The sequence below is a fragment of the Amblyomma americanum genome, chromosome 4 (assembly GCF_052857255.1).
Source record: "Amblyomma americanum isolate KBUSLIRL-KWMA chromosome 4, ASM5285725v1, whole genome shotgun sequence".
NCBI classification, from domain to species: Eukaryota; Metazoa; Arthropoda; class Arachnida; order Ixodida; family Ixodidae; genus Amblyomma; species Amblyomma americanum.
Window position 1 is genome coordinate 121,576,909 of NC_135500.1, and position 27,241 is coordinate 121,604,149.

The 27,241-nt window shown below is 45.4% G+C and overlaps 1 protein-coding gene across 1 annotated transcript; it reads left to right on the plus strand.

The window, feature by feature from the left end:
• Positions 1–21,076: 21,076 nt before the first annotated feature.
• LOC144128307 (antimicrobial peptide microplusin-like) lies at positions 21,077–26,523 on the plus strand. Its single transcript, XM_077661624.1, has 5 exons — positions 21,077–21,235; positions 22,873–22,934; positions 24,048–24,137; positions 24,713–24,739; positions 26,301–26,523. The coding sequence occupies exons 1-5, from the start codon at positions 21,154–21,156 to the stop codon at positions 26,370–26,372; spliced, it is 333 nt and encodes a 110-aa protein (XP_077517750.1). The 5' UTR covers positions 21,077–21,153; the 3' UTR covers positions 26,373–26,523.
• Positions 26,524–27,241: the final 718 nt, after the last annotated feature.

Genomic DNA, 27,241 nt, shown 5'->3' on the forward strand with positions numbered 1-27,241 from the left:
ACCGGAGTTCTGTGTTGGGTATTTGTCGGCTGGACCCCAGCTGCAGCTTGCCAGATGGCGAAGCACGTGTTTCTGCACCAGTCGTGTCGGCTGAGCAACCCGCGCATTCACTGATGGAGACACGGAGTCGGCACGCTTATCTAGCTGGCTTTATCAGATAAAAACCACTCTAGTGAGTATAGGAGTACCTGAGGCAGTATATGTTGGCTATTCTGGCTATTTAACATACATTTAATGACCGAATTTGCCTATTACGTCCTTTTCTTGCCGGAATATTGAGTGCATTTTGTTCTTTATTTCTGTCACTATATAGGCATTGCGAAATTATTTAACTGTGCGAGATAGTCGAGAAACGCCTCAGAACAGTTGAGCGAAAGTGAAGATAGGTAGACTAGGGCGCAGAGGTGGGGAACCTCAAGAGGTTTTGACCTGATGAGGTCGGCTTCAAGCTTAAAATTGCCTTACCATCGCGGAGTGAACGGAGGTTGAGTCCGCAAATCAAACCTCAACATCACGCAGGAGTTTGAAGGTGTGAGGCCGGCATTTGTTGAGGTCATTTTGTGGGGTCTAGGATTCTTCGACGTCGGTTACTCCAGAGAGCCCTGCTTACAAAGCGGTGTTCAAGCAGAATGGTTAGGTACTGAAAGCTTCTTCAAGGAGGCGCATGTTGGTGGAGTGGCACAATAAAGAAAAAAATACAGCAGTCTCATGTACAAAACAGTCACTTACTGATACGTAGAAATAAATACAACGTGACCTTGTTTCTGCTCTCTCATTGGTCGTTAATTATTATGCGATGAAGAATACGGATGGCTCGAAAGAATATTTGCAAGGAAGTAAAAATACCCATCTGCGCTACCTCCTCGTACTATGCCGAGTAGAGCCACAAAATCAAACAATATTGAAGACATTCCGATTTCCGTTCAACAACTCCCTGAAATAAGCATTTACCGCGGCAATATAAAGATATAGAATTCTCCCAAACACGGATATATTTCCCGCATTTATTGTTTCCCTTCTTATCAAGCAGCACTTGTGAGGTTCCGTCTATATCCCACATTTATTTTCCGCATAACATGCCGGACCCCTCAGTCGCGTAAACCCATTTTAACCCCTTTGTCTTGTGGAGGTTTTCTTTGCTGCGCCTGTTATTTCATACTCGGTCTTCTTGCACTCAATATTCTCTTGCCGCTCGCAGTCTCAGGTGCCTCGAGGAGGAGATGTACAGTTTAACGCGATTTGAAGGCGATAACTTAATGCTTTACTCGGTCTAAACTGCTATATACGGTTTATTTTCTCAAGAAAGTTCAATCGTATAGATAAGTTAGGCTGGGCGGGGGATTTTAGATACTGTAACTTCATGTACTGTCCAGCCAGTGAAATCCTCTTTGCTTCAGCCGGAACGAACGTTGTAACCTTCCAATAACGCTAGACTGTACCCCCGCCTACGCACCTATGTACGCATTAATCTGTGACCTCCCATCTGAATTCTTTCGGTATTGAAAACACGGATCTCGATGCAGCCTCCAGCCTGCCTTCTGTCTCTGAATTTTTCCCCAGCAGAGTAATCTTTCGGAATGCGCGGACTGGTATCGTTGCCTACCGCAGGCGTATAGCCCCGATTTACTCTTTTTTTTCTTCCATTCTACCTCTCTGTCGGCCCTTTCCCCAGTCTCTTTCCCGCACGCTTTCTCGCTATCGTCACCGTACGAATGTACTTCGAACGTTGTTGCAACTGCGGTCGTCTCAACAACCACCACCTGCCGCGGAGTCCTCCTCCCTTAAGATGTGGAGCCAGTTGCGAGAATGCATTTTTTGTGTGTGTCTGCGCGCGGGGCACATGAGCAGCAAGCTACGCACGTGTTTGCTCCTTCACGGTGCCTCACATGGCTCTGCGCAGCCCGACCACGATGGGAACCAGGGAAGCGGAGGGCAGTTGCAGCCCGGGCCGGTTGAACGGCGTCCTCTGTGAGTGCGGGGGGAGACTCTACATGGCTTCGTAATACGCTTGCTCAGCGGCTGGCAACTCTGCCGCCGTGAGCACCGCAGCTCCGTTTACCCCCTGTCCGTAATGCGTCCGCAATACTTGCAAGGCTCTTCCGGTTTCGACGTCATCTTTCTGCTTCCCTGAGCAGGCCGCCCTTCACTTGTCGATGTTGGGCTAGCCTTGTATGGATCCTCACTTCTCTTCCCCGCGCTGAGCTTTTGTAGTTAGTGACGTCAACGCATAGATGGCTTTCCTGAATCGGAGCGAGAGATGTGACTTGATTTTGCTTTCTGCTTCAGTTGCAAGCCGTGTGGCTTGCGGATGATTGCGTTGCCAACGCGGCTTTTCGAGCAGCAGTAAGTGCGGTCAGCAAGTAGTGCATTATCTCTTTGTGTAGTTTTTCAAGCAGTCATTTTTATAGGCTGAACTCGATTTTGAATGTGATTGGCAACTGTTAAGCGCTACATCTATGTTTATCTCATTTATTAGGAGCATTTAACTACTTATACTTTGCAGAATTTTAACTTATTAGATCATTTCTTGAATCTGCTTATTATTTTGATAACATTGTTTATCTTAACATTAAACTTGCAATTTGTTTTGGCGTTTAGAACTTTTTAACAGTTGCAAACTACACTGCGTCATCTAGCGTTTAGCGCACTGTGGCCCCGGCTTGTGTGGCGCTGTTTACCTTCTGAAACTACTACTATTGACTGCTGTGAGTACTATTACTAGTGCCACATGAAGGCCTCGCTGTCTAGAGGACGAGGTTCACGAACCATGGTCTCGCCTGACGAGTGACAGACCTACAGTCAGCATAAAAAAACACTTGTTTATTTTGGGGCGTCGTAGGAAACCTAGCGGCGGAGCAGCGCATGCGGTGTAGGCTCTCGAGAGCGCAATTCTCGGATTACAACAAAACGGCCCCTAAGACAAAATAAACACACTAAGACGCCAATAGGACGATGCGGCACAATTGAAGGGGAGCTCGAAGCCGTACAAAACAGCTATTTCATCTCCGTACGGACCTATACATTGACTGGAAGACAGTACGTGCAGTTTAAACGGCTGAAAAGCGTCCGTAGAGCCCCACATACTGAATCCACTACTACTTCCACTATACAACCAATGCACACTACAAGCAACTTCTACGTGTTTCATTTTTTCCGGCACTTAATAAAAGCGCACGCAATATGAAAAACACCACGTAAATCCCACCTCTTGGGATGCGGTATTGTAATGCTCTAAATGGGTTTTGAATGAACCAGGCTTGAGCACTGTTTGCCGAAGTGAGCGGCCGTCGCTGTTTTTTTTTTCAAGGTGGGTTTAGGGGGCGTACTTATCACTTATTAGGGACGGTGGCTCGTGCATTTCATGTTACCGGACGAATGTGACGACGCACGCTCCGGCCGACGGTGACAGTTGCTTAGGGCGCGCACTTCAGCACGATTAGTGCGCGCGGTTTGTTCAATTAAAACACGATGCAGAGCTATGAAGTAGGCTAGTGCAACAACACGGTCACGTTTTTTGAGAACATGTCGCGGGATTTTTTTAAATTCTGGAAGGAAGGACCCTGCAAGTGTTACTTTCCCTGAAAAAATTTGATTTGGGTGCTCTTAACGGCTAGGAGTTCGGGTGCGGAGGCGAAGGATGCAGCATAAATCCCGGCTACGGCGGCCGCTTTTCGAAGGAGCTGAATTGCGAAAGCGGCTGTGTGCAGTGCGATCACAGTGCAAGTTAAAAAACAACCCAGGTGGTTGAAATTAATCCGGAGGCCTCCCCTAAACCCTTTTTCATATCGCAAGAGTATGTTTGGGACGTTAAACCCTAAATGGCATACCATATCATGAGTAAGATGTTCCGCCACCTTTGCGAATCTCATTGAAAGCATTATGCTGCCCCTGCAGCTCATTTCCTAAGGATAAGCGCGCGTGCTTATGAAGACGCCTCGCCTAAACGCACCATGTTTCCGCTCCTGATTACAGCGAAAATGCTCAACATGTCTGATCAACATCCGTTTCATTCTCTCCACGACTTAGTCTTTCCACGCGAGACAATGCAAATATCCGGCGGAGATATAGCTTTCGCGGTACAGACAACGTGGCTCTAAGCTGACTTACAACCTTTCTTATCAATGCCATGAGTCAGGACGTTTCCGATGTGGGATGGGAAAGACAACAACTACGTTCACTAACAAAATGTTAGAAGTTTGCACTTTTTTCTGGGAGCTAGAGTCAAGGTCCTCGGAATTGTACACTAAATAAAATTAATGAACTAACACATCAACTACTGCTATAATACAAAGTTAGTACGTGCAACAACAAGAAAGTGTTTAAATAGCCCGAATATGCTAGCGGCGCTATACATAATCTGAAAGCGTTGTACCCCTCGAAGAGCACATGAGCCTCAATCATTGTGTAACCAGGATGTCTGTGAAGCAGTATATGGGATTCGCTCTTTACGCAAGTTAATTACTTGCCTAAAATCAGAAGGAATGTTCCTTGCGGGGCAGCACTGCGATGCAGTTAGTGTGGACCTAAATAGCCTTTGAGCTGAAAGAGAACTCAAATCGAAAAAAAAAACATAATCGGAATACTTTAACAAATGAACAAAATTTTGACACTCCCAGTTTGGAGATTTGGAAGCCCGTTATAGACAGCATGTTGAAAGGAAAAAGTTATTTTGATGCCATGCAAAACATTACTCGAAGCAGATGTCATGTTTCAAAATTTGCCAGCTTTGAAGCATGATAATTTATAACATAGAAACGATACAGAAAGGCTATGTCAATGAATTAAGTGCTTTGCTTGCTTTATTTAACTTAAGTTTTTCAAAAATATTCAGTATCACGGTTTCAGTCGGCTGTTGCCTCATCAAACTGACTCCGTTCAACGTTCATGAGTACATTTACTGTGTCAGGCATATTCAGCGTATAGCGCTGCAAGTCCTTTCAGAGTCAGTGGAACGAACGGGGCTCAAGTGTTTGTTTACTTACCCCGTAAGTTAACATTTGAGACGTCCGCTAGGACATCAGTGATGAGAACAAAAGTGCGTGGTTACTCTACCTGTTTTATTTTTCTTCCCATCAGAGTTCGGTGATGCTGCCTGTTTCGTTTGCCACGGAAAGCTCATTCAAGGTTCTAGATTTTAATTTATTGCTATTTTATTTATAGGGTGTATATAAAGCCTAAAAGTTCATTATCACAACAGGCAGTGACAAGGTATCAACCGCCAGGGGGACCTCATGTTGGCAAGGGCACCTGTAATGAAATTAAAAATGGGACAGTAAAATAAAAGAAGTTGAGAAAATGATCTTTATCGTAAAATTAATAAAATGCAAGGATATTTACCAATACATCACTAGCGTAGGCGGAGAATAACAAAAATAGGAAGAATGTTATTGCTATTTAAGGGAAGACAACAATACAAGTAACAGAGAAAGAAACTTATCGGTAAATGAGATCAATTCACAGTTAAAGTGAAGTAAACAAAACCATATATATTTTGTTTTACGAAAACGCAGCTAGTAAATGACTCATGAAATAAGCGTGACGTGCATGATGATTTTATATCAGCGGCTAAAGAATTCCCAATGGATATCGCGGAAAGCAACTAACTGTTTACCATAATTAGTACGGCGTTTTGGAAGAGGTAGGTAAATATGTTGAGCAAATTTGTTTACTGTTTTGTTCGAGAGATGTAGAGACTTGATGAAGTTAATCGTGAGCTCATTATTGCGAAAACGATATATATGTTTTGATAATTCAAGGTTAAGTGGAAGGACTAGCGGCATAATAGTTAGGTTACCATAACTGTGTGAGGTGGTCGATCTGAGTGGAGCAGAAGTGATTATGCGAATGTCTTTATTTTGCAGGTGACGAAGGCACGAAAGTTGAATGTTGTGTGTGTTTGCCTAAAATGAGAGGCAATAAGTAAGTTGGCCATGTATGAAAGAATAATGAGTAGTGCGATGGTTATAAAGCTGCGAATAATGACGTGCTCTAATTAATACTCAATTCCTAAACGCAATTTTACCAGTTAAAATGTTAGAATCAAACTTTAAATTAAAATCAAACACAGCACATGTCTTGAAGCAGTGTTTTATGCTTAAATAACGCGCGCAATAAAATTATTTCCTATGTAATATTTTCTTGATAAAAATTTCCTACGGCTTTCGCACACACTACGACGGCATTATCCTTTGCTAGACAAGAAAAAAACCTACAGCTCAGTGATATAATGGACAAGAAGAAAGGCCATTAAAGGGACTCTGTGTTGGTAGAGTCTCGAATTTTAATCGCAAAGAGAATTTTATCATCGAAAGCGGGGATTTTTAAACCAAGAAATTACGACGAAATAAAGTGCAAGTGTCGCCACTATAGACTATTTTCTCAAGCAAACTGCAGAGCGCGAAAAAGTTTTAAATAACGGATCCAAAAAGCCAGGCTGCACTTACATCCAGCATGCCAGTGATCATAGAGTGTATTTCAGTCTTGGGGTCAACAGTTTGAATCGAGCGCCGAGAACATTTAAAATTCAGTTTACTCAGCTATAATAAATAGGTCATAAGCTGCTGAAGAAACATCAGCATAGCTAGAAAAAAATCATGCAACGGACTCTAGTTTGTACATCGGATCTCTTTATGTAGACCAGCACGCTGGACTATATAGAAAGGGCAAATATGACTGTCGGGTGGAAGCGCCGTAAAATGTTTCGCTCAAGCGTATGCTATCTCTACGTGGTACTTCCCATTCGTCACCACGTTTACAGCCTATTTTCGTCGAGCTCGCATAACTCGAGTTTGGTCATGAAATACTTACTGTGCCTTTATCTTTATCGCAAATGAAATGGGTCATTACTCTCTTGTAAATATGGGCTCCTTTTACAACCGGGAAACCACAGCGAGACAACGTGTGTTGGGTTTGTCGCAAGGAGTTGTGATATGTGTGCTCACAAGCTGGTAAAGAAAATCTGCAGCAGCACTCGCGAGGCCAAGGCTGAAGCTGCTGCAGAAATGCACTCATACAGGCTGCTCATAGAAACCCATGTATTCTATCAGGACTATCATCTTCTTTCTCTAACAGTTCTTCATCTTTCTGTGTTATTTAAGTTCACATGAATGACATGAATAACTTGTCCTCCTATCTGCTCGACTGTCTATGCTGTGCATTGGTCATGTGTCCTGCAGTTGAGCTTGCACTTCGCTTGTTATTCGTGTTGGCTTCACAGGGGACAGGCGAAAGTGTTGCAGCCAGGAACAGGTGCATGCGTAGGTGCAACTGTGCACTGTCGAGCATTGTCTAACGGCCGCACTATGCGTCCGACGGAATACTCAATAGAAAGCCTAAAAACTTGGGTGTCGCTCGCCATGGGTCCCTTGGCTCCTATTAAAATAAAGGATACACGAGATAACCTTCTATTTCGAAGTTTATTAGGCACCTTTCCTGTAATTTTTTTGATGGTACATTATTCTGCCAATTAAAAATAGTGTTATCAATAATAGCTGTGCCTTTGGCTTCAACTCTGAAGTTTTTTCAAATTCAAAAATTGTGATGCAGCGCTAGATGTTCCAATTTTGCATAAAAAGAAGCAGTTATTTTAATTAATTTATTTTATTCACATACCTTAAAGGGCCGTCTTGGGCATTACATAGGAGGTAAGGGGGCGGGGGTTCCATTTACATAGCCATTCAATATGAACTCTAAACATAAAAATTCAATACAGATAAATAACCACAACTAAATAGATGCAGAAAGAAATCGCTGAATAGCAGCAACCAAAATGCAGGTGGTCGAAACTTCCGGAGCCCTTCACTTCGGCGTTCCTTATAGCCCGAGTTGCTTTGGGACATTAAACCCCAATAAACCAATAAAACAAAAATGCAAAACCGATCCTACGCACAAACGGATCCTCTGCAGTCAAATTCACGTCAAAGACACTTTAGTTTCTGAACAAAGGCATAATGTTTAAATGCGGAAACGTTGTTTCTGGTGACTTGTTCCAGTGATGGGTCACGAGAAATAGTAGTGAATGACACAGAACTATATTACCAGGTGGCAGTGTAAGCAACTGCGAAATTGAGAGCCAGTTGTATACTTAGCCCTCGTTTAAGCGATGATGACGGTGATGATACTGTATGAACAATGTTCACAATAGCAATACATAAATCTTAAAAAAAAACACCGCAAATCATGCACAGCTTACACACAACTACGAAAGTGCTGTACGTCTGGCCAGTTTTGAAAGGTTTTCGTCTTTACTGAAGTTGAAGAGAAATTGAAGTATCAAACCTCACTAGCTCACTCGGTGTTGGCACGTGGAGCTGTTTCGTAAGTGTTCTGTTTTTGGTTTTGATCTAGATAAGCCGCGGGAGAAACCGCACCCGCACCGAGGCTCCAGCGGCTGTGACAAAACTTGTCGAGAGGTGATCACCTACGTGACTGCGGCTGTTTGTCGTGCACACTTGAGAACGTAGACGCCGGAACAAGCATTTTCATATCGACACAACATGGCAAACATAAAATATGCGGCGCCATCAACACTGAGCTATATCACATCACTCGGTCGTATACGTCAGTTCAGTTTATGCTTGTGAGGAAAACGTTGTCTTTTCTTGATCCTGATAGCTGTGGATAAACATTCACTAGAAGGAAAAAGACGACTTAGTAGCGACTGTCAACAGCTTGCTATACCAGGGGCGCTGTAGCGCTACGTAAAGCGTGCTTAGAGTGCTGAGGGTTGTCCAGTGGTGGCTGGTAGGTATTATTCCACTTCAACCGCTAATTAAACCAATGTTTACTCATACGCCGCGTGGGCACACGCATACTGCTAAATAGTATGGATGGCATTTTCGTACGATGTAACAGGTGGACTCAAAACCTGAAGCAGTCATCATCCCCTTCGACACTACACGTTTCTTGACAGGTGACATGGTAGAAAGAGGGCAGGTAGCCCGGGTTCTTCCAAACACAAAAAGAACAAGGGAGGGGGAAGCCTCAGGCAGCTTGCCAACTCTTCCATGGCAAACGTTGGCAAGCTGCCTGAGGCTTCCTCCTCGCTTGTTCACTTTGTATTTGACTGTTGGCCGTTACTTTGGCAGAAAATAATACTTATAACTCAGAGGTTAGGTCCTTTTCTTGACGGTGTGCCTTTTTTTCCGCCTAAAAGTTGCTGCAATATAGATGCGACCACACAGAAAAGTATATCGCAAACGCAGTCTCTGCTCTTAAAGTTGGGCGTAAAGAGAGGCTCTTGTTTGCGCATTTCACTGATAAAAGTGAACACGCAGCGTGCATTGAATGTTCATAGTAATAATGACAGAATTATAGGTTTTCCTTCTGTTTGTAGACACTGTATTTCGGACTTTACATGTATCTAGTGACCAGGTATGAAGTGATGCTGAAGTATTCTGTTTTCTCTAACTTGAAGCAAAACCTTTGTTTCTTTTTTTTCAATACCTCATGGAAGTAAACAATTTGCAGCGTTCCAGTTCAGTTGCAGTTGAACACTCGGATCGATGTGTTTCATTTGGCGCTTGCCATCTATTCCATGAAAACCACCTGTGCGCTTTTATCACACAGCAAAGCTCAGAGGATACAAAATTCCTCAAGAACGAATTCTCTTGGTTTGGTTTTGTTTACAGGGTTTAACGTCCCAAAACGACTGAGGCGTGTTTGTAGCGATGTTTGTACATGATACACAATTTTTTAAAGAAAATTCATTCAGTTGAACAGCAGTAAGAAAAAAAGAGCTTTAAAGAAGTGCTTAAAATTTTGAGAGCGCACTACATTGCTAGTGGAAATATAAGTCACAACAGACAAGTTTGTATATTGCCTCGAGGACAAAAAAACTTAATTGTAAGGTGAGTGCGCGAAATATTGTAAGCTAATGTTAGGAACAAATTGAAGTCAATGAATAATCTATTGTTCCGATACACTCAAAATCTTGCTTTCAAGTTTGTTCATTGCTTGCATCGAGTAGCTAAGAGTGTTATAGAAAACCAATGGGAAACGTTTTTTGGAGAAATCCTGAGGAAGTGGGGAGAAATGGTGAAAAATCATAGACGACTGCAAAGATCGGCACCTACGGTACCCTCCTCCGGCAAATGGGTTGTCGAAGGCCGATGAACGTGTTCTGCGGTTGCTCCAGACCAACACCTTCTGGTGCCCGGCTCAGGCTGCTCACTACGACCCGAGCGTGAAATGCCGATTTAGTCCTCACTTCCCCCCCCTTCCCACCCCCCCCTAAAGAGGCTTGGGCGGCCTCCTCCTCGGGTGCTACACGGTCGGGGCCCAAGCGGCCCTTGTCCGCCGTGCTCGCGAGGCGGCTGGCACTTGCAGCGGCCCGGACTAGGGCTGCTGAGCAGCTGAGCCCAGCATTCATAATCTTCGCTGGCCCGCGTCTTCTTTGCGTCAATAAAGATACTTCACAAGCAAGCGGTTCTGCATGTACCTCGTATGCTTACTCGACTTAGTCGGATATCCCGCATATATACATAGAAATACCCAGCAAGTATGCAGAAATAAAAACATTGCGCCGCATGAGCAGGTGTTATCAAGAAACAGTGGGTATGAAAGCTCAGTACGAAGAGCGTTCTTTGTTTATGCTTTTAGCTTGTCAAAATGAACATGCAGCGTACAGTGAAATTTCTTCTTAATAATAACAGTATTATGAGCTGTCGTTATGTCAGTAGGCGCAATGTTGAAGGCTTTAATTCCGAGTATCCGCGACGTCCTGCTTCGGAGCAAGGTCTAGTATGTGCGTTCCGCTGACGTGAACATGATAGGCGTGGAGAAATAAATAGAATAATAAAAAAGAGAACTTCGGCGCTGCAACTACGCCGCTGAAGAACGGTAACTTTCCACCTCATCGGTTTCACTTCGATGCAACGAAGAGGTAAACAAGTATTTCGCTAGGCTCAGCAAAAGGAGTGCTACCCGCTAGAAAACGCAAGAAGAAGCCGCTATATTATGAAAGCTGAGACACCGCTTTCAAGCGCGGAAGCGAAATACGAGAGAATTGCGGCACAAGCAAATATTGACCTATTCGCCCAGAGCGCGATCTTGAAAGCATTTGCCGGAAAATTAGAGACTTAAGAAGTAACGGTGAAAAAAGTGATCCTGTACAAAAGACCAGTTCGTCTAGTGCTGACAGTGAAATACAAAAAAATTCAGCTGATTAAAAAAAGCAAACTAACTAACATGTACCAAGAAATGAGTTGCAGTTAAATTCACGCCTGACGCTGTCTCTTATTTTTATTCACTTATTTCATACAGCTAGTTGTACAGAAGGGAGAGGGAGAAGCCGTACTTGGATGTGTTGAGGAGTTTTTTTTTTTTTTATTCGAGAAGTGTGCCATGAGGCATAAGTTGAAAAAGGAAAGGGGGGAAGGAATGCACGGGATTGAAAGTGAAAAGAAGGAGTGAAGAACCGTTGCGCTGAGGTAGTCGCAGAGGTTGTTAATGAAACGGTTGTCCATTGTCCACTTCACGAAGTCACTTTCGCGGTTCCACCGCAGGCCCACCTTCCTGAGGAGCCGTTTTCTGATAGCAGCCGTCGCTGGGCACGTCCACAACAAGTGCCGCACATCACATATGTCCGGTGCAGCGCCACAGTGAGGGCACCTGTCAGGTAGTGGCAGATCTTTGGCACGCCACCGATGACGGACAGATGGTGTCAGAGCCGCCCCTGCCCGAATCCGGCGCACGGATACCTCCTCCTGCCGAGTAAGACTACGGGGGAGAGGGTGCGAACACGGAGGAATTAGAGCGCGTGTTCGCTGGCGCAGAACTTCGGAATCGGAAACGTGGGACAGGAACGGATCTGGGGGAAGAGGGGAAGGTGGCGGATCGTCTAATGTATGAAGATGAGTCATAGCATCCGCTTGAATGTTATGTGGATCCTGGGCATGGCCGCGAATCCAGTGTATGCGCACAGGACATGGATACTTTGCGCAGAGCACATGAATAGATTGTGAGATCTGGAACGTTCGTCGAACAGCGTTCAGCTGTTTAAGGGCGGCGCGGGAGTCGGTGTAAATGTGAACTGTATTGAATGTTGGAACGAGCGGAAGGGAAGCAATGGCATTGTAAATGGCTTGAAGTTCCAATGCCAGGGGAGTGCACGTATCCGCAGTATACGTCGCGCGAGAGTTGAGATGCGGATGAGATGAACTATACACAGCAGTAACTCCCCTCTCTGCAGAATGAGATGCATCCGTGTATAATATGTACCCTTCAGGCAGATACGCTGCTGATACCGACGGGGAAACAGTGGGGCGATTGTCAGTGAGCTGGCAATAGGACCACGGTGGAAGTGTCTTTAAACGATGAAGTTTGAGAGACTGTTTTCGAGCTCTATTTGCCACCCGTTGGTCGATGATCTCACTGAGTGTATTAAGTTGGGCGAACTCCTGTAGCACAGGTATGGGTGTTAAACGAGGCAGATATGTTATGACGCGCATAGCCTCACGATTGATAGCTTCAAGGGAGTCCCACTGTCTGCGGGTGAGACGTTGAAATTGAGCCTGATATACTATCCGTGGCTGAAGGATAGAGCGCACAAGCTGGCGGGCCGTATGAGCACGTGCGCCACCAGAGCGCATAGCTATGCGACGAATCAGACCTAGAGTAGCGTGAGCCGATTTACGGGTGGCTGTCAGCCACGGGGTGCCAGTCCCAGATGTATGGAGGAGAAGACCAAGAATACGAACAGTTTCTACCTGAGGAATCAGAGAATTATGTACCGTAAAATTTAAAGGGGGAGCTTTCCGTAAGGCGGCTTTATTTCCAATTCGAATGAAACATGATTTAGTAGGAGAGAGTGTTAGACCCAAAGGTGGGAGGCGAGATGTCAATACATCCAGCGCGTGTTGAAGGACCGACTTATGAATAGACGCATCTGGATAACAGCACCACAAGGTGATATCATCGGCATATGCAAGCACGCGGATAGAAGGGATGGTCTCTAGGGCTCGAACCAGAGGAATTAAAGCCACATTAAATAGTGTGGGGGCGAGAACGGAGCCCTGCGGCACTCCTCTATTGGAAGTGAAATTACCAAAGGGCTTTCCGTGGACACGCACGCTGAAGGTTCGATTTGCTAAAAAGGCGTGGAGAGGAGGAACCGGGGAGGGAGACCAAGAGTTTGAAGGGAGGCAAGAATGGCAGAGTGAAGGATGTTATCATATGCCTTTGTTATGTCTGTAGCGATTACGGTTCGTACAAGGTGACTCTGTGGAGAGTGGTCAAGCACGTCAGCAGCCAAAGTAGCAAGGCCGTCCTCCGTTCCAATATGTGGGCGGAAACCAATTTGGGAATCTGGGTGACAATCATGGGATTCCAGCCACCATGATAAGCGTGCGGCTAGAATGTTTTCATAAAGCTTGCAGATGGTAGGGGTAAGGGAAATTGGACGAAGGGCCGAGAGAGATACTGGAGGCTGACCTGACTTGGGGATTGGAACCACAATAGAATGCTTCCAGTCTCCCGGCATGATGCCAGAAAGCCACACTTCGTTAAAAGTATCAAGTAGGGTTTCCAAAGCCCTCCCTTCCAAGTTACGGAATAAGGAGTTAGGTATGCCGTCGTGCCCGGGAGTAGTAGTAGTTTTTAAACGGTCAATGGAGGCCAGCAGCTCTGCCATGGTGAGGTCAGAAGTAATCCCATCGGGGGGCTCTGTTACCGATAAGTCAGGTGGAGACGTAGCGGTGCAGTCATAGTTTGGAAAAAATTGACGGGCCGCTTGTTGTGCAAATGTGTCCTCATCCACATTTAGCGCGAGGCGAATGCTCTCTGTGTAATCTGCAACCTGAGAAGGGCGCTCCATGGCGTGAAACACTCTCCAAAGATGTCGATTGCCCTGCGTAGAGGACAGGCGGGCACACCATGCAGCCCAGCGTTGCCTGCCTAGCCGCTTTGCATAGCGCCGCGCCCGTGCGGTAGCGCGGTGAAGAGTAGGAAGAGCCGAAGGGTCATCGGGGTGACGAGTAGCGTAAAGATCCGCCTGGCGACGAAGAGCCCACAGATTCAAGAGATGTATGTCCGGGTTTGGGTCATCTTCATTTACAGTAGTTGTAATAGTGTGAGTAGCGAGAACATCAGATAGAGTAGACAATGCTGAAGAGGGGTTGAATGTAGATAAATGATTGTCTGCGCGTACAGAATCCCATGATGTTATTCGTACAGTGCGGCGTATTTTCCGTAGACGCGTAGGCGTGAGGGAGATAAAAATAGGGCTGTGATCGCTACCCCAAGTATCAGAATCAACAGCCCAACGAGGGTTACCGGGGCCTAACCACCAAGTCAAATCAGGTGAATACGGGCCACCTCGTGGGCGGGTAGAAGTATTCGGGTGGTTTAAAAGTTGAAAGGAATGATCTGAAAAGCTCCCTTGGATGTGTGAACCCCTTGAGGAATCCGATGGGTAACCCCACGCAGTGTGTGCGCCGTTGAAGTCACCGCCAACTAGAATAGGGATACCCGAGTTGGTAGAACGTAGAAAACGAACCCATCCCAGATTGGGAGATGCGGAGCCAGGACGACTATAAAAAGAAACTAGAATAAGGGGTGTGCGTGCAGGTTTTACGAGAAGGGCGACAACCTCTTGACGTGTGTTGCACCACCGTGAAAGGTCGAGCGGTGTGTGCGGAACTGAACTGTGAATATAAATTGCAGATTTACCTGGGCTGAGGGAGGAGGCGGTGCAACGGCGATCAGGGATAGATGGTGAATGGTATGCGCAGAAACCTGAAAGGCGTGGGAGTGCATTATGCTCTTGCAGTAGGAACGCCCATGCCCTCAGCTTTCCGTCGCGAAGGCGGATGTTCACTTCAGAGGCCTTATTAGCGAAACCTCGACAGTTCCACTGCACCACCACCGATGATGATGCGCTATCCATGACGAGGCCGAAGAGCTTCCACGATGAGGGATGTCACCTGCTTCATCAGCGCTAATATCTTGTCCACTGTCGGGGTAGTCACGGCTAACAGGTGGTCGGCACCTGATTGTGGGCCAGTGCTTACCCTAGGTGATTCCTCTGATGATTGCTCCCGAGTTATGAGAATTCTTCGAGAGGATTGAGAACGACGCTGTTCCCGGCGCTGGGTGAGTTCGTCTAGTCGGCGGCGAGCCTCCGCGATTGCATTGTCTAAAGCTGTGTCTTCATCTGTAGTATCCACATGTGATGGATGCACTGGACGTTTGGGCGTACCATTTGATCCGGGAAGGTGAGCCGCTTGTGCATATGTACGCTGGCGAGGAGACGTATGGTGAGCAGCAGGCTCAGATAAAGGAAGTTCAGGGAAGTCGTTGTCGTCACATGCGAGAGCTGCAAAGCGATTACTTGTAGGGACATCCATTTTTGCAGGCGACTTGTGAAACTTCTTCGCTTGCTTCTTCTTTGGACAAGCGGGGGAGCGAATGTCATGGTCCGGCGATATGCACAGGGCACAATGAGCTGTTGGTTCATTCATGTCGGCCACAGCTGCTGGATTAGGGCAGGTATTTTGCATATGTCCTTCTTTGTGGCAGTGATAGCAAAAAATACGACGAGGTCGGAAGGGCTGTGGTTTGACGATCGCACCGTAGTAGGTAAGGTACTTCGGGAGAGTCAACGGGCCTTGCAGGATGAGCAGGTATGAGCCCCGGCGACCCATAGGCCGTGCTTGCAGTACAACATGAGTTGAGCAGCGAATATTTGCGCGCACCTCCTCGGGAGGGCTCGTGCTGTCGACATGATAAACCATGCAGCGGAGTGTGTCAGGACCAGATGCAAAATATATTTGCACCGGGACATGCTTGCTGTCATCCAGGGGGATCCGCGTAACTGCGCAAAGTTTCTGGGCGTCCATCAAGGATGACAAGTTTACCGTGATGGTGTTCGATGGGCGATGGACGACAAACCCGCAGTAGTTCGAAGAGCCAAGGGCATGGTCAATTGTGGCTTGAACATTCCGGGCAGGGATGGCAGTCATATCAAAGCGCAATGTAGGCTTGATGGTAACGCGGAACGAGTTCGCAGCAGGCGAAAGAGAGCCTTGACTCACGGGAGGCATCTGTGGAGGAGGCTCAGACGCTGGTGACGGCCCTTGGTGGGAATACTGAACTGGCGCGACGGGCACAGTTTCTTGAGGGAGTGCTACGGGCACGGAGGCGGTAGAGCAGTCCATGTCAAAGGCCAAAGTCGTAGCATCGGAAGACGGCGCAGGCTGGAGGCCTAGAGGCGCTGACGATTGCGTGGACGTGTAGGCTGCGTCAGGTGGCAACACAGCGGGCATCCGCGTAGCCGTCGTCGACAACGCAGAATCCATGCAGACGCGTAGCGCGGCCTCGCTCGGCAGCGCCGAGCTAAGCCTAGCTTGCCCCTGAGGGTTCCGGTTGGGTTTTCTCACTTGAGAATGCGCCCGCCGTGCCGGGAATTTCTCCGTAGGGGCGTCGTCAGCATTCGGTCGCACGGAGGGCACTGTCCGACCCACGCCACACACGAGAAGACAGCGAAAAGCGAAAACACAGACCTAGAAGCAGACACGTATCCACCCACTAGGTCTTCGTCTTCTTCTTCATGTGTTGAGGAGTTGTAGGCCTCTAAGTAGGCTGTCAGCGAAAGCCTGATTAAGCCTTGAATAGTTACAATCTTATACTATGCAAAAAATGAATTTGAACAAGCAATCAACATCTGAGCATGCACCATAATAGAATTTATTACAAGTGGTACAATTAAAAATTTCGTGCAGGAACATTGTGCGCCAGATTTTGAAAAAAAAATGTAAATTTAAAGAGCGTCAATTTAGATATTTTGTTTCTTAGCGTGATGTAACAATTTAGAAGCCGCGGTAAAATATTTTGTAGCCTTTGCTTGATGTGTTTGGTTTACCTTGTGCCATACGGTCTACCATTCCTCGACAAGGCGGTTACCCGTATGTCTAATAAAACAGCCAATTGCGAGGCTCAGGAAGTACGACAAAGTTGAGGAAGATTACGTTGTTCTTTCAAAGAAGGAAACGAGGAGTACGCTTTTGTCGATTCATGCTATGTTGTGGTAGGTAAATGACATTGTACGTTGGAAGTAATATTTTCAGCACATGAAGAAATAGCTTTCAGTGCTGAATTTCGTCGTTAATTTATAGGCAATAAAAATGCCAGATAAAACTTGCAAACTTCTGCGATTGCTTCACTATAACAGAGCACTCATGCAGAAATGTAAAAACTGCGAGGTAAATTAAGAAAAAAAAATCATTACAGTGCAATAAAATTACCCAAATATGATGGTTTTTGATTACATGAGGACAATAATACTGCGCATAATTACGAAGGCGTGTGGAGTAAATCAAAAGCACTGTTTAAAACAGCTCAAGCCTATGCTAATAGACACTAAGATAAAGAAATGTTTGCTTTTTAAGGTTAGATTTTGCAAGAATATTTCTTTCAGGAAGCCTTGCGTTTCTCTGCAAGGTGGCACTGTGGCTTTGCTTTGATAACTATGCTAAATAATACCGAGTTTGCAAGCATGACTGCAATTCAAGTAGTTGTGCAAGCACAAATGAAAACCATTCATATTTATATACTCTCGACCACAAATGATACACCGGGGGTTCGAGGGCTACAAAAAGCTTTCCGCAACAGTCAACACAATGCGGTATGTAGAACATCTGATCCATGTTTGTGCAGCTCGTACGAGTTGTCTTCGATGGCTGAAAGGCATAGAAGAAAAAATAAAGTATTTCCAAGATATTCGACCTACCATGAACGCATAAGCTGTCTTCACATCTTGTAGCAACGCCACGTTGGCCAAAACCGCACAGCCTGTCAACTTGGCCGGAGGTATTCAGACAGCGAAGCAAAAACGCTGGCATTATTTGAGTTTTGAGGCAGTGATGTCTTCCTTTGGTATGTAGCATTACCCCAGCGAAGCGTCTCTGAAGATAGAGTGAATATGATTTATTATTGATCTGACACACCATTGAATCTAGCCGTTGTCTCGGGATGGCCTAAACAGATATATTAGAGACGACTCTTTTCAAACATAGTTGAGAGAGAGAGAAACAGTGGCGGCGAGAGGAAGTTTGTAACCACGTCAGCTGTGTGGCTCAGCGCGAACGAAATTCAGCTATTTGTGCTGAGCATGCGCCATGTCACGTATCTGTATCTACTAATGCTAACCTCAGGGATGTCAGGAAAATAAATAGGAGGCCTAAAAATTGCGTTGTCATGTAGCTGCTCTTAATGTAGCTGTGCTCTTCTCCGACACGGATATTCAGTTCAGAATTTCGTCAGTGGATTATTCGCATAACGCGTCAAGTTTTAGGAAAGCAGTCGTATTGGCTATTGTAAACTTAAGATTCGAGCATTTTTTACAATCGAAACTAAAATTTTGCATCATTTCGGGATGGAACTAGAGAAAAAATAAAGTAGCGTTAGAGAAACTAGCTTGCTTATTAATGCTTAAAAATTTCTGAGAAGTGCCATCAAGGGGTGACTGCAGTGGAAGGGCTAAGGAGTGACTGTTGCTGTTTTTTCAAGGAAGTAACAAGTAATCGCCTTCAACCGTTATGACCATCTATAAAGATTGATAGCAATTCCAATAAATAATAGTGTGTAAATTCTTTTCGCATAATGGGTGTTGGAAATGTATTTGTTGTTCAGAAAAATGTATCATTTGAAAAGCATTTTTAGAGGAATACATAAAGAGCCTTGTGGCAGGAACAGCGCAGCACGAGACCAAGAAGGGAGAGGCGGGACACGACGCTGCGTCGTCTAAAAATATTGTGACTTCAACGAAAATGGCCATGCAAGACCTAGCAAGTATTGCGTGTCAGTAGCTTTCACGTCAAGCTGTGAAACAAAAGGGCAGAGCTACGCTGAGAGTTAAATCCATAGCAATGGATAAGTAGAAAAGTCTACAGGATGTGAATTTGCGGAATAAATCATTTCTATGTCGCTTCTCGAGTCAGCCAGATAGTATTAGTTCCAGCGACATGGACGCACGCATGCCATTTTGCAATTCTTTCTTTTAGTTGATTTGTTTTGCCTGAGAAGATCGGCATATTTTTTTTTCGAGCCCGCATTCCCCGAACTTTTGCTCATGACCACACGACTAGAGTTATCAGCCTGATTTAGTAGGAGTCCCAGCAGGAAAGCGACTCCCCGTGATGTTTAAAACTGTGGTTCCTATTCGCGAGGCGCTTTGTTTTTCTTCGCCACTCGTTTAGAATCTAAAGGCGCTCTTACCTATCGCTTACATATCAGTGGTGGGCGGACAATTAAATTACCCTACTTTTAGTAAATAACACATCTAACCGCTGAAAAGCACGCTACGCTTTAAGTGGCAACCGTCTGGTCATTTTCCACCACCGGAACTTGAACGGCAAGCAGTGGTGGTAGCCTTGTCTGCAGACGTAAGATGTAAAATTAAATGAAATGCCGTAAGGGGTACTCGTCGGAATTCCGCGGCACGCTGAATGCGCACAGGCGGCCTAAAATGCAAAGTGTTCCAATGCCTCTCATGTTCAGGGCCAGCAGTTTGCTTTTCCACGCTTCTGTTTCAGTCGTGCATAAGGGATGAATAACGCAGTTGAACTCAATAATGTCGAATAAGAACATCGACCATGCGCGAAATGATGGAAGCAACTAATGCATATACTGCCGAGAACACTGTCCCAAGTGGAGACATGTCGTGATAACTGCGCGATATGGCGACAGCACATTCTTTTTGAAACAAACTATTTTGACGATGATAGTAAATTTTTAAGGCTCAATGGCATCTATGGCCAAGGAGCGCCATAACACAAGGTATTTTAGTTTTACTCAAAGTGGGGTCAACGACCCATTTCGCAAGCATTTAACCACGAATAAGCTCTGCACCAGGCCAGGGAAAAGCTTGTACCCATTGTATCACCGGTGGGTACCCGGCGGCACTGGGGATCAAACCCTCACCTCCCGCATGCGAGGCGGATGCTCAAGGCACTAGGCCACAGCTGCGGTGTTTTGCCACTCGCACCTGCTTGGCACAACCTAAAAGCTAGCCGTTTTTCAAAGGTACAATCGCGATCAAAAGTTTACGGGACGCGGGTGTGCCGAAAAATAAGCTTTGAAGTCACGTAAACCAGCCGCCTGAAATGCCTCAGTATATGAGGTAACGCGCATTCTCTCTCAGCTTATAAGAATACTGCGGGAGTGGATCCCGAAGCTGAGCTGCAATACATTTTTTCGAGAACACCCACCGAGTAATATTTTGATCACGATAGCACATGTCCGACAATGTCCACACATTCTTTAACCAGACAATTTTACACCGTTTCCGTACAGTCGACCAACAACAACTGTTTTCTTTGCTTGCACCGCTTTTTATCCTAGTGAACACCTTTCCACTTCTGTCCATGTGCTGACCGAGATCAGTACGCCTCAAAAATCTCGTTTCCCCAATTACCTCGGAGTCCTCCAATACGGCGTCTCTCGCAACCCGTGTCCAACTTGGAAACGTTAAGCCGCGCTGCGAGAAGCAGCCGAACATGTCTCTGAGATTCGAGAGAACGGAGCATACCCGCGCAGAAGGCGAAACGAGCGCTAATTGGAAACCAGGAGGGACGGCCGCGATTGTAGCAGTTGTAAGCTGACAGCGGCTGCAGAAAAATAAATGCCATTTCTATCCTCTTGCACCCTCTGGTGTACGCGTCTTCACTGCCTCCCCACTCGCGCCGCAGCTGGGTAGCTGACATCAGACGCGAGAGAAGTGAAAAAAGCGAGCCAGCACGATATGGACTGCAGCAGGGCGTTTCATGCCTTTGCGCAACGCCCGTAGTTTCTGTTGGAACCTCACGGTGGAGAGGGGAAGCGCTGACTAAGCGCGAGGCTCTTCACAGCGCGTGCAGGAGTCACATGTGCAATATGTTTTCTGCGCGGGTAACGGTACTGTCTATTGAAGAACCGGGGCGAGGAATTGCCACAGTGCGGCCAATCAGGGAAGGGCCGGTTGCTACGCCCGCCAGCAGACTGTCTTGTGTGTACACTTCTATTTTTATGTTCTTTTTGCACACCGCGTGCATCCGGTACTTTGTGGAGGCAAGAGGTGCGGCAAGCGGGTATATAAGAGAAGCGGTGTCCGGTGTGTGTCAGAATACCTCTGAGCAGTCTTGTTTGAGCTGTAAGGTAGCCCCCAATAGACCACTCGCCATGAACGCTGTCTTCGCCTCCTGCCTCCTGTTCTTGGTCGTCTTCGTGGCCGCTGCTTCCGCTCATCACCTGGAGCTCTGCAGTAAGTTCAGACGCGGCGACTTTAGACGAGGAGTTCGCCAGATTATGTACGTACAAATCACGTCGATAACATTGCTAGCCTGCTGCAACCCCTGTGATTTCCACGATATTCAATTACATTATGACTTTTTAACCCCAATTAGATGCCAGTTTTAGTGCAATAGAATCAGTTTCCGCAAATACACGAAAGTTTGCGCATGATGCATGAAAGTTCTTTCACAATCTGTGATTTGAATCTTGACTACTTTGTTGCTGAACTTGATCTTACAAGGACATAATGGAGTGGTTTACGTTATGTTCGACATACCTTATTAATTTCCGACATACTCTACTAATACACAATGATGGTGTCATTGCAGTTAAGCAGCATCAATATATTTTATGAGTTTCTGGAGAAATAATGAAGAAAAAAAGATGCATTTGAATTGTCTTGAAAATGTGAGGAGAGAAAGATACTTGCCCAATGTAATAGCTCCCAGACAATGTGGTTTCTCTCTGGGTTCTGAAGTGCGGGTTGAAAAGCCTTTGCAAACGCTCCAAACCTCTAATAGTTTGGCAAGAAATACTTTCTTCCTCATGGCCTCAGAGCTTCGTAGTTGCACTGATGCCCAGAGCTCTATTAAACGACCCGGAAAGAAATCGCGTGGTCAGGGAAGTTGCAAACCACAGGCTACTTAGTCTAAGCACATCTGTCAAGGCAGCAGTAACTTAGCATCAAGCATGACCGCCAATAGTGTTTTGGACCGCGTCTCGCATTACCAGAGCGCCGAATTTTGGAAGTCTGGTAAACTGTGCCTAACAACGATTACTAGTCCCCTTTCAGAATGCCGCTCTTTAGAAAACCCGAGTAACCAGCTGTAGAAAATTCGTACATAAGGGATCTGTTTGCGCAATTCGAAAAAAGATCTGCTTAAACATGTGAATTTAGTGCTCAAGCTTCAAGAGCATGCAGTTACTCTTAAAGAGTGCGACATGTGGCAAAAAGCGACTCTCTGCAGTGCTCATTGGTTTCGATTGGCACTATGATTGCGGTATTAGTACAGAAGCACCTATATGCGTTTCAGAAGCCAGCTCTCAACATTTAGCGGCCACTAAAGAAGTCTATCTTTTTGCCTAACGACCGCTTCACATTTAAGACGGCTTTTATTATCCAGAAAGCGGCGGAACTGATACCACTATCATATTCATAACTCTTTTCGTTTTGCCATTTTCAGCCTTGATTAGGCACCTGCTCACTTACAGCCCACAAACCTGGATACGATAAGGTCATGTCGTGGTAGACAACCTGCGAGATGCGTGTGCCTCTCGAATGCGCGACGAAACATATACGCAGTAGCGTAGAAGAGATCCCCAGAATGCTCTTACCATTAAATAGTTTCATAGTTCAAAACTCATTTCTTTTTCTAGCCGCTAACAATTGCCACCTTTTATTGCCGGACAAACGCTGCATGTTGTCTTGCTTCAAGCACAGGCATAAACATTTGAGCCAACACGCATTTGTAGCGTGCCGTTCAGCGAATGTGTTGTTCATGGCGGACAAGTTAACAGTTGCATAGCAGGAGTAGAAAGGTACTGAGACCGAGCGTTCTTGTACGAAGGATAATAAATTGCCCTGCTTTCTTTCATTTCCATGTACAGAGAAGAACGACGAAGTGCTGGCCAGGGAACTTCAGTGCATTGAGAAATTTATCCCGCCGGTGGTGAGTTTGGACCATCTCCTGTAGTAGAGGCGACAGACCGAGCCGGTTAGGCGCAGTCGATTTAAAAATCTCAGATTTTCATGTTAACTTTGCTTCGTGGCCGGAAGGCAGAAAACTATCGCTTGCGCCACCTTTTTCCGAGCGTTGAGGAACACACGGTCTTGTCAGAAAACTGCGATACCACGACTAGGGGCTATAGTCGGATCAGTCAAGAAAAAACCGGCTTTTCCCCTGACCCCCTCCCAGCCTATGGCAGGACTGATTCTCATGAACCTACTAGCATGAGAATGCGAAGAATGGCAGAACAAAGGAGATAGTCTCGTCCCTTTCACTTTCAACGATAGCCACCTCCCTGCATTGACACGCTACTCACACTAGCAGCTTCATGAGAATCGGCCGACGCCATTGGCTGGAAGGGGTTTTTTTTTACATGGAAGAGCCGATTTTTTCTTCACCTGTGTCCGACTACGATAATACTGCATAAATAACGGTCAGTTTTTATTTCACACTTATCACAATATGTGTTCTTAAAGTGAGCAAAATTCTGGGCCCGGTTTTAGCAGCAGTTCCCCAGTTTATCACACCCTGCATTAGTAAAAACTTATAAACGAAGCGACACATCTGGCTGACAATATTTTGCGAATAATAAATGTATATAACTTTGGGAATCGCCAGCAAAGTTAATATTCAGCTATGGCTTATGGAAGACGTTTTCTTGCACTGACGACACTCAAGATGCAAGTCATTGAACAAGACCAACAATGCGCTACATTCTACGATTGAGGACAGCGTATGCAGAAAAACAAGGCGGAATTAGAAAAGAAAATTTTCACGGATACGGTAGCTGCCTGTGGCACGGGCGACGGCATGTTTAAGATTAAAAATTGGGGGCCCTCTCATGCTGTGATGGTATCCGGCTCATAATGATGAAACGAAACAGAAAAATACAGTCTTTTTGACCTGTCGCCATTGCGTTGCTAAGATAACATCGCTGGAGTGATACTTTAATCTAGTACCTATGCCTCATGACATAATCTATTTATGGTGGCCGTTCTGCATGCTTACTAATATTTCGTTATCTTTCTATATCTTTGTATTTTCTCATCTTTCCAGACCAACGCTGCCTTCGACACCGCAGTCCAGGCGTTGGGTTGCACCGACCGCTCTTGTGCCATGCGTAAGATGTGCGAAGGAGGAGACCTGGTGAGTGCTAGCGAAAATATTTTAAATTCTGTTTTTCTTTTGACGCTAAAGATGTCGCTGTTTGGGTTAATGTCAGCGAGCATAATCCGGTCGCTTAAAGATATTAGAAGTAAAAAGCCTGGTAGGTTAAAAAAAGAAAAAAAAAAACTGAATGATTAGCAAAAATTAAAAAAAAAACTAAAGGCTAACTATTTAGTCTGTACTCATAATGCGAGCTACTGGAATTTAATGCAACGCAGATATCTATTGTTATTAATTTTTTCTCACGTAAGAAAATATGCTTAAAATGCCAACCTCGGCCTGCCGCTTCTGGCAAAGCCCTAGAGATGTCCTAAGTTTTGGTCAGTATATACTCTGACATTGGACATCTAATACATTCAAGCAAACATATTGCTGTTTCTTCGCAGACACATTTATATTTACTGCTTAATAGAGCCGACGTAAAATCCCGTAGCTCAACATGTCCGATTCTCAAAAAGCCCTGAAAATATGCTGTTCAATATAAATGTGTGCCGAATTTGGGGTAAGAAACGCACCTGACATTGTTCTTCTGGTTTCTTTTTTTCATGAATTAGGAGAAAGCCATGTCACAGTTTTTCACTGTAAGTATACCTCTACACAATTCTTCCGTTTTGATATGAAGCTGGGTTACTGCTATTTTCTTCAAAATAATCCCCACTGCCCGTGATTCGTACTGTTTCTGTCCCTGGATGTCAAATCGAACCAATCGAGCAATGAACAGTGTTTATAAATAGGGAGTGTGTAGCGTTCCGTCCAGACGGAACATTTGCTGCTGCTGCAGTTCCGTCCAGACGGAAATATTTAATGCAGCTAGAGTTCCTTTATGTTACTCCTTTATGTTCCTTTATGTTACGTTCAAGCCGACGTCCCGATGTGCCGGTCTCCTTTATGTTCATTTATGTTACGTTCAAGCCGACGTCCCGATTGCCGGTGTCAAAGCCGTTGTCAGCGAAGCCGGCCGAGAGGAATAATTAAGGCGCAGTTACGTAGTTGAAACTATTAAAAAAGTTCAAAAAGCAGCAGTCAGCAAAGTCAGGTGTAAAATTGTAAACTATAGCTCAATCATTCAAGACTAGTGAAAGTTAGTGTTTTTTTTAAACATGCTAACCATGCCAAACATAAAGTAACTCTTGAGCAAATTGAAGTTTCGTCTGGACGGAACTCTAGCGCAAAATAGAGTTCCGTTTGGACGGAACTCTAGCCACAGCCTTATAAATAATTTTTTGACCCTACATTATAAAGTACGCCGTAACTATAAGCTTCGGCTGATAAAAGCTCAGAATTCAACAAATTTTGAACTCAGTATGAAGGAAGTTTGTGCTTTGTTTGTGATTTTACGTAAAAAAATGAAAATCTTCTCTCACGAGAAGGGCAGGAAAATACTGTAGCCATTATTGCTTCTGTTTCATTGTTGATATGCAGTTAATTCTTGGTGAGTTCAACGAATACATACTATTCAAAATTCTTGCGGGGGAACTTAGAAAAAATGAGGTCGCATGTTCGAAGCAGCCTTTTGGCTTCATTGCAAAAGATACATTTGGATAATAATAATTGGTTTTTGGTGGAAAGGAAATGGCGCAGTATCTGTCTCATATATCGTTGGACACCTGAACCGCACCGTAAGGGAAGGGATAAAGGAGGGAGTGAAAGAAGAGAGGAACAAATAGGTCCGTAGTGGAGGGCTCCGGAATAATTTCGACCACCTGGGGATCTTTAACGTGCACTGACATCGCACAGCACACGGGCGCCTTAGCGTTTTTCCTCCATAGAAACGCTGCCGCCGCGGTCGGGTTCGAACCCGGGAACTCCGGATCAGTAGTCGAGCGCCTTAACCACTGAGCCACCGCGGCGGGGAAGATTTGCAACTTAGGTTTTCGGCGCATGTTTTTTTTTCCACAACATCATCCATCGTAACCCTCGTTCTTTTCCTCTGCCCATCCCCAGTGGAATGTAGCGGGCCAGATAATGATCCCCAAGTAGAGTTCTCTCCCCTTCTTTCCCAATAAACCCCTTCTCTCTGTGCCAGAAACTTGTAGGAGGCTATGCTTTAAGCCAAACACATTCCCGACGTGATTCTGGTGCAAATGAACTGCTCCACTAGTTAAGGGTTCCATGATGTAGCCACTGTGTTCTTCTTTGCAGCCCGAGCAGATTGGACACGTCCACGATGCGGCCACTGCTTGCGACCCCGATGTCCCCCATGACCACGAGTAGAAAAATGACGTGACGCGCATCCATGGTCTGCGGCAACTAGTGCTTTGAGCTCTCACAATTTTTTTTCAGCAAAGCTTGTTACAATATGAAACGACGCACATCTCTGAGTTGTAATTCGCGAGTATAATAAATGTTTTGCACTGTTGACCAATTTCCTTGGAGTCGGCTATTTTCTTTACATTGCTTCGTAAATGTTAAATTCGCGAGCCTCACCTCAGCCGCGCGTGTTGGACTGCACACTAACGTTTCTGAGAGGGTTGCAAACTTGTGTCGGAAGTTATTTAGACGTGTGAAGCTAAGGATGCTCACATATGTTCCACAACAAGGAGTGGATGCGATTTCACTCGGTACATCATTTCTGCCTTCTGAAAAAATTGCGGACAACTAATTAAAAAACATTTTGGGCTACCGTAGTGTCAATGTGCTAACAATGTGAATGCTTGCGATTATGTAACATGATTTATATTTTTTGCAGGCCTCAAAACGAATGCATCAGTAGTGTATTTCCTGTGTCCTGGAACCAAAATCTCACAATTCTGTTTCTGCTTGCCTGAAAGACGACTGCATTTCATGAAAAATTTGGAAAAAGTCCTGCAGATGTCACCTCTTAATAAAAGCTAGCCTAAGGTAACCTCTCGTGCAAGAAAGGTTAGAAGCATGCCGTATTCAAAGTACGAAAAACGACTTCTATTCCCTGCCAAAGATCTTGCATCAGAACTAAACTTTAAAGGACGATTAGTTATAAGGAAATGAAAGGCGCGGTAGCTGTCTCAGTTTTTGGTTGACATCCTAACCGCCGCGGAATTGACAGAAGGAAGAAAAAGGCTCCTTAGTGGAGATTCCCCGGAGCAATTTCGACCACCCTGGGG

Excerpts from the sequence above, each read along its gene's own strand:
- LOC144128307 (XM_077661624.1), top strand. The coding sequence starts at position 21,154 with ATGAACGCTGTCTTCGCCTCCTGCCTCCTGTTCTTGGTCGTCTTCGTG. Across the intron at positions 21,236-22,872 it reads TCATCACCTGGAGCTCTGCA|AGAAGAACGACGAAGTGCTG; the intron begins GTAAGTTCAGAC and ends TTCCATGTACAG. Across the intron at positions 24,138-24,712 it reads TGTGCGAAGGAGGAGACCTG|GAGAAAGCCATGTCACAGTT; the intron begins GTGAGTGCTAGC and ends TTCATGAATTAG.